The 7,336-nt window shown below is 42.1% G+C and overlaps 1 protein-coding gene across 1 annotated transcript in view; it reads right to left on the bottom strand.

Annotated features, from left to right (window-relative positions):
- Positions 1-224: 224 nt before the first annotated feature.
- Positions 225-7,336, bottom strand: part of KLHL20 (kelch like family member 20) — a 73,855-nt gene continuing 66,743 nt past the window's right edge. Inside the window, exons 11-12 of the mRNA XM_008055922.1 lie at positions 4,410-4,516; positions 225-584 (exon numbers count right to left, since the gene is read on the bottom strand). Coding sequence (XP_008054113.1) covers positions 500-584; positions 4,410-4,516 — 192 coding nt within the window. The 3' untranslated portion in view covers positions 225-499. The remainder of the gene's footprint in view (positions 585-4,409; positions 4,517-7,336) is intronic.

The following is a 7,336-nucleotide window of genomic DNA, read 5'->3' on the forward strand; positions in this document are numbered from 1 at the left end:
GTCTTCTGTAGTTTAGTCCAAGAATACGACTAGCTAATACATTCTGTATACCTAAATTTGTGACTGGTAATCCTTATAAGTAGTGGAGTCATGTGGATGGAGTGTTTAGAAATAGCAACCAGACCATACACAGCCCTTCTGCCCTCCATATTAGTATTTTCAAACTTAAATCAATACCTTAAAAACTAAGTTTTGCTTCTTGGAATCATTTTCTTTTTTTTTTATGGAAGGGAAGATAAATCCAAAACAAAAACAAAGAAGCAAACAAAAACACATGATAAATTAAAACCAAAAATAAATATTCTTCTGCATAGAGTTGAAAATTATTGTGCAAAGGTGGTATCTTACAAGTGAAGTACTTCCAATGAATTGTATTTCTACATGCTGAGGCACTGGCAAAGAATAAAAGGTGTTCTCATGTTTTCTCAAGCTGTACAAAGCTCCAAAGTCAAAGCTCCCAGAATATAGAGGAGCATATCCAAGACTGTCTTCTACATGCTCACCATATGTGAGATTCACAATGTGTCATTTTAATAACTCCTACGCCACCCCCTAGGCGACGGTAATTCATCCCGCCATATAACCTGCAAAGAAAGAAACAAAATCAGATTTTCTAACTAGAAAAAAGTAGTTTCTTCTATAATCAAGCACATATTCATATGTTTCACATCAAAACTAATATTTTCAATTTCATATTAATATTTTCTTCTGAAGATTAGAAGCTGCAGGTGAGTACTATAAGTAGCAGAATTATTTCAGACACTGACTGAGATGCTCTTACTTGCAAGAGACTGGGAGAAAATAAGAGAGCATCACATTCACTTTCTGTGTCAGAACTTTACAAGTGTATAACCTAGACTGACTTCTAACAATTAGACAGACTCATATGTTCTACACTTTTGTTCCTATATTATTGTACCATCCACATTTTCCTTCTGTTTCCTCATAATATTAGACAATATTTCCTCAATACTAGATAATCAGCTGTGAGGTAAAATTAGTTTTTAAGCTGGGGATACGTAACGGCAAAAACTTAAATATTAATCTCTCAACAGATGATCCTCAAGAATTTTTTCTTTTTTGAGTCGGAGTCTCACTCTGTTGCCCAGGCGGGAGTGCAGTGACACATTCATGGCCTCCGCAGCCTCAACCTGCTGGGCTCAGGTGATCCTTCCACCTCAGTCTTCCAAGTAGCTGGAACTGCAGGCGCACGCCACCACGCCCAGCTTATTTTTTTATTTGTTGTAGAGACAAGGTCTCCCCAAGTTGCCCAGGCTGATCTCGAACTCCTGGTCTCAGGCAATCCTTGCCTTGGCCTCCCAAAGTGCTGGGATTACAGGCTTGAGCCACCACGCCCAGTTAAGAATTTTATGAATGTTACTTTGTTATATATTACTAACTCTATTCAGTGACAATTACTGAGAAATAAGGCTCTAGGTAAGATTATAGTGACTAAGTGGCAGAAGTAATTCTGGCTGTCTTCTCCAATTATGCTTACTCAACATTCCCACTAAAAATACAAAGCCGTATGAGGAAGAAAATATCCCACATATGGGAGACTGCTGTTCACGAGAATGGTCTTGATCAACCTTTGCCTCCTCCAGCTCGCTCACATGTTCCCTTTTCAGTGAGGCTTTCCCTGGCACCTTCTAAAACAGATCCACTCCCTGTGCTGCATCTCCCTCCCTACAATGACAGCTCCAGAAAGATGAGGGATTTTGTTTTGTTCATGTTTGTATCACCAGGGCCTAGAACACAGTAAATCTTTATGTAATGAAGACGGCTGCAAAATGTGGTACAGGAGCAAAACGTACTGTGCTGTCACGAGCCTGACTTCAGTTTTGCAACCACTGAGCCATACAGAGCCACGAGAGATATGTAGAACCAAAGTCTGGCATTTCAAGATCTGGAAGAGTGTGGTTTCCCAGAGATAGACTACAGCTGAATCTAAGAGGACGATATAAAAAACAAAACAAAACAAAAAAACAAAAAAACTGGGTGAATAGTTGCAGGCTCATAATCAGGAAATGTTAAGCTGGATGTGGTGGCTCACGCCTAGAATCCCAGCACTTTGGGAGGCTGATGTGAGAGGAATGTTTGAGGCCAGGAGCTTGAGGCCAGCCTAGGAAACACAGCTAGACCTCATCTCTACAAACAAACAAACAAAAAATTAGCTGAGCACTGTGGCATGCGCCCGTAGTCCCAGCTACTCGGGAGGCTGAGGCAGAAGGATCGACTGAGCCCAGAAGGTCAAGGCTGTGGTAAGCTGTGACTGTGCCACTGCACTCCCGACTGGGTGACAGAGTGAGACTCTGACTAAAAAAAAAAAAGAAAAAGAAAAAAAATTAGGGAATGTTGCATTAGAATACAGTGAGAATGGACTAGAAGATGCCTCTTTTAAAATAGTAACTATAAACAGAGCTCAGCTTATCCTTCGTGGTCATGAAAAACCCTTTCCAGAATGTCCACTGCCTCAGGCCTCATATTCAGATTGGCATCTCTGGTTGATGTGCAACTTGAACCACTGAGATGGTAACCCTAGACTTGCATAGGCAAGTAAGACAGTATTGCAAGAAAGCAAGTTCAACTTCCTTGGATGGCAAAACTGTTTTCTTAGGAACTAGTATTTAGAATTCAGGACAGATATGAAGTACACCAGGCTCATAGTATTAATATTTTTAAAGTTTGGGAATTTATATATTTGGCACTTTAAGTTCTTCTAAAGTTTAAGAGAATTTGGTATTTGAGTGCATCTATTGGATTTGTCTTGTAAGTCTATTATAAAATATATGATTAAATAAAGATTTAGATTTAGCCGGGCTCGGTGGCTCAGCCTGTAATCCCGCGCCTTGGGAGGCTGAGGTGAGTGAACTGCCTGAGCCTGCGGGTTTGAGACCCGCCTGGGCAACTTGGTGAGACCTCATCTCTACAATAAATCAAAAAAAAAATTAGCCGGGCGTGGTAGCAGGCGCCTGTAGTTCCAGCTACTTGGAAGGCCGAGGCGGAAGGATCGCCAGAGCCCAGTAGGTCGAGGCTGCGGTGGCCGGGAGCGGCCACTGAACTCCAGTCTGGGTGACAGAGTGAGACTCCAACTAAAAAAAAAAAAAAAAAAAAAGATTTAGACTTAATGATTCTGTTGAAAGATTTAAATAAATTTTGCTAAGTTTGTAAGCGTTTTTGAATATTTAAATAAATACACCTGTAATTCTAGCACTTTGGGAGGCCAAGGTAGGAGGACTGCTTGAATCCAGAAGTTCAAGACCAGCCTAGGCAACATAGAAAGACCTCATATCTACAAAAATAAAAAAATTAGCTGCATGGGGTGGTGCATGCCTGTAATTTCAGTTATTTGGGAGGCTGAGATGGGAAGATTGCCTGAGTCCAGGAGATCGAGGCTGCAGTGAGCCATGATTGTGCCAATGTACTCCAGCCTGTGCAACAGAGTGAGACCCCAACACACACAAAAATAAATAAATGCAAGAGTCACTTGATTTGTGTGAATTTATAAGGACTACTTAAGTACTTAGAAAGGAATTAAAATTAAGGATTTAAGAGCAAAGTAAAATTATGAGGTTTATGTTCTCAGTTAAGTTCTCTTTTATAAGATAGAGCCGCCTCCCTCAAAATGACTTAAAATGGTTTTAAAATGAAAAAAAAAAATTTTTTTTTTTTTGAGTCGAAGTCTCACTCTGTCACCCAGGCTGGAGTGCAGTGGCACACTCAACAGCCACCCCAGTGTCGACCTGCTGGGCTCTGGCCATCCTTCCACCTTAGCCTTCCAAGTAGCTGGAACTACAGGCACGCACCACCATGCCCAGCTAATTTTTTGATTTATTGTAGAGATGAGGTTTTGCCAAGTTGCCCAGACTGGTCTCAAACCTGCGGGCTCAGGCAATCCTCTCACTTGGCTCCCCAAAGTGCTGGGATTATAGGAGTGAGCCACCGCACCTGGCCCAAAATATTATTTTTTAAGAAGTAACTGCAATTTGTTTCTCCAGGGCATAGGCTTAACACAAGAACACCAAAAAAACTGCATGGACATACTAGGAGCCAAAGACCTAGGTTCTAATTCTTAACTCTGCCACTAACTCATTTAGGCTAGTCATTTGCTGTCTCAGTGCCCTAGTGTCTTCAGCTGACCATGATAGGGCTAAAAAGGAGATTTCTTTCCTGTTTTCCCCATCTCTTAGTATAAATCTGGACAGTTACCAAAGAGAAGAAGTTTTTAAGGCATCAGCCGCTTCAGAGCAATCAAGTCAAAATGAGCCATCGAACTTCAAGTCTCTCTGAAGTCCTGCAAGAGGCACTTCAATGTGCTGACCACCCCAATTTTGATGAGCACGAGCTTGCTCCAGCACATGATTTCCAAGTCAGTAGTGAGCTGATCTGCAACACAGCTTAAAAGTTACCTCCATGTATTGGCATCAGGATCAAAAACTTCAATGGTCTTCAAGTATGTCGTGCCATCAAAACCTCCCACTGCCATGAGCTGTCCGTTCACCACAGCCAGGCCAACCTACAACCAAGCACAGTGGCTGCTGAAGAAACCATGTCTGGTTACCGAGAAATTTTAGACTAGTTTCTAGACAAATCTCTTTAATAAAAGATAATTCTTTACAGATTTACATTTTGTTTATTTGAACACAGAGGGAAAATGTAACAACAAAAATCCATTAAATTATGGGAACTATAAAATTACACATTTGATTTGGAATATTTACACAAATTTAAGAAATGTATGTTAAAGATTTTGTTGCCAAAACACACATGTCTTACATTTCAGAAAACATATTCACTAGGAGGAAGCAAGAACCTCCCCACTGTTCTTACTTCCCCTGGCATCTCCCCACTCTAATCCACCTTCTGAATTGCTACTAAAACTCTTTTAAAAATACAAATCTAATCGTGTGACTTTCCCTTTTAAAAACGTTCTAACCCTCCTACCGCCTAAGGACAAGCTTAGAGTTCTTACGTAGCTCAGGTTCTCCAGAGATGTGTCTTCACCACTGCCAGAGCCTCACCTCCTGTTGCCCCTCCTCCTTTTAATGCAACCCAGGCTGCAGTAGGACTAACCAACCACTAGTCTCCGAAAATACCCTGTGCTTTGCATACTTCCACACTTCTCTACCTAGTGTTCTTTTCTGTTCCTCTTCTAGAAAACCTTATTCTTCCTTTATGACTTAGCATGTGACTATCTTTGGTAGCTGTTTCACTGCCCCCAAGCCTTTCTTACTCCCCAAAGCAGTAAGCACATTCTCCCATGTTCTATAACATACATGCCACCACTAAAGAGTTTATTTATTATAGTTAGCTATAAACATCCCAACTTCCTTCACTAAATTGGGCATGGTGGCTCACACCTATAATCCCAGCACTTTGGGAGGCTGAGGTAGGAGGATTGCTTGAGCCTAGGAGTCTGAGACTAGCCTAAGAAACATAGTGAGTCTTTGTCTCTACAAGAAAAAAAAAAAAAAAATTAGCCAGATATCACGGTGTGCACTTGTAGTCCCAGCTACTTGGGAGGCTGAGCCCAGGAGGTCAACCCTCATAGGTGAGCCATAATGATGCCAATGCACTCTAGCCTGGGCAACAGAGTGACACCCCCACTCAATAAATAAATAAAAATAAATAAAAATGAATAGAGAACTCCTTGAGGACACAAATTGCATCATACTTGCTTTTGCTTTCCCAGCATACAGTGAACACTTAATATTTGCTAAGTGTGTAAAAATATAATCAACAGAATGTATAGTGAAAATAACAGAAATGTGATTAGGATGCTGTTGCCAGTAACAAAACGTCACAACTATGTGAGTGAACGCCTTGCCTGCTGATGCCTTCCAGTGGTGCTCCTTGATTTATGCAAACCAGAATCCACTGCCTTGGATCCTCCAGTCATGGAGTCTTCAGCTACTGCTTGCTTCTCCTCCCTGTTGTTCGTGTGCCCTACAATGATGGACTCCTGACACCATCAGCAGTTAACGAGTTACATCTCTAAACAGCGGATTCGAAACTTCACCTGGAAGTCTCTCAGTCACAGAACATCCATGGTCCAGCCTGATCTGGTGTATGCTAGAGATGGAGTAGATTCAAACCAGCTTATGGAGGCTGGGAGGTGGGTGAGCAGGAGATGTGGTTTTGCCTAAACATTTGCATCAGTGTGCCTACTACTTAGAATATTAGCTAAAGCCAGGCACAGTGGCCCACACCTATAATCCCAGCACTCTGGGAAACCAAGGTGGGAGGACTCTTTATTTATATATTTATGTATTTATTTATTATTTTTAAAATGTGGGGAATAATTCAGGATTAGGTAGATGAGTGGTTCCTGTACAAGTAAAGTTTGGGCCTCCCTTTGGTCCCTACTTTGCCTGGTTTGAGATCTGGTACCCTTAAACTCTTTTTAAAAATTTAGTAGGAGTCTCACTCTGCTGCCCACGCTGGAGTCCAGTGGCACGCTCACAGTCAATGCAGCCTTGACCTGCTGGGCTCAGGTGATCCTTCCACCTCAGTCTTCCAAGTAGCTGGAAGCACAGGCATGCACCACCATGCCCAGTTAATTTTTTAATTTTTTGTAGAGACGAGGTCTTGCCAAATTGCCCAGGCTGGTCTCAAAGCCTTGGACTCAGTCATCCTCTTGCCTCCGCCTCCCAAAGTGCTGGGATTACAGGTGTGAGCCACTGCACCCGGCTAGGAAGACTCTTGAGCTCAGGGGTTCGAGACTAGCCTTGGCAATATAGCAGGACTTTGTCTTTACAAAAAATTAAAAAACTAGTCAGGCATGGTGGCACATGCCTATAGTCTCAGCTACTCAGGAAGCTGAAACAGGCGAATCACTTGAGCCCTGGAGTTTGAGGCTGTGGTAAGCAGTGATTGTGCCGCTGCATTTCAGCCTGGGTGACAGAGTGATTAAAAAAAAAAAATGCTAGAAACTTTAGGTAGGAATATTTAGCTATATAGGGAGATCCTTTCAAAGAAGCAACTAGTAGAAGATAAATCATAAAAAATTAATTCTCTAATTAAAGATATAACTGGACATAAAGTTTTTTAAAAATTTTTTTGAGTTGGGCCTCACGCTATCACCAGGCTGGAATGCAGTGGCACCATCTCAGCTCCCCATAGCCTCAGTCTCCTTGGTCTCCTGGTGATCCTTCTGCCTAGCCTCCCAAATGCTGCGACTATAGGCATGCACCACCATGCCTGTCTTAGTTTTGATTTTTTTAGATGCCGGGTCTCGCCATATTACCTAGGCTGGTCTTGAACTCCTGGGTTCAAGCAATCCTCCCACTTCTGCTTCCCAAAGTGCTGGGATGACAGGTATGAGCCACCATGCCTG

The sequence above is a fragment of the Carlito syrichta genome, unplaced genomic scaffold, assembly GCF_000164805.1.
Source record: "Carlito syrichta isolate Samal-C Ts95f unplaced genomic scaffold, Tarsius_syrichta-2.0.1 Scaffold302029, whole genome shotgun sequence".
In the NCBI taxonomy this organism is placed as follows: domain Eukaryota; kingdom Metazoa; phylum Chordata; class Mammalia; order Primates; family Tarsiidae; genus Carlito; species Carlito syrichta.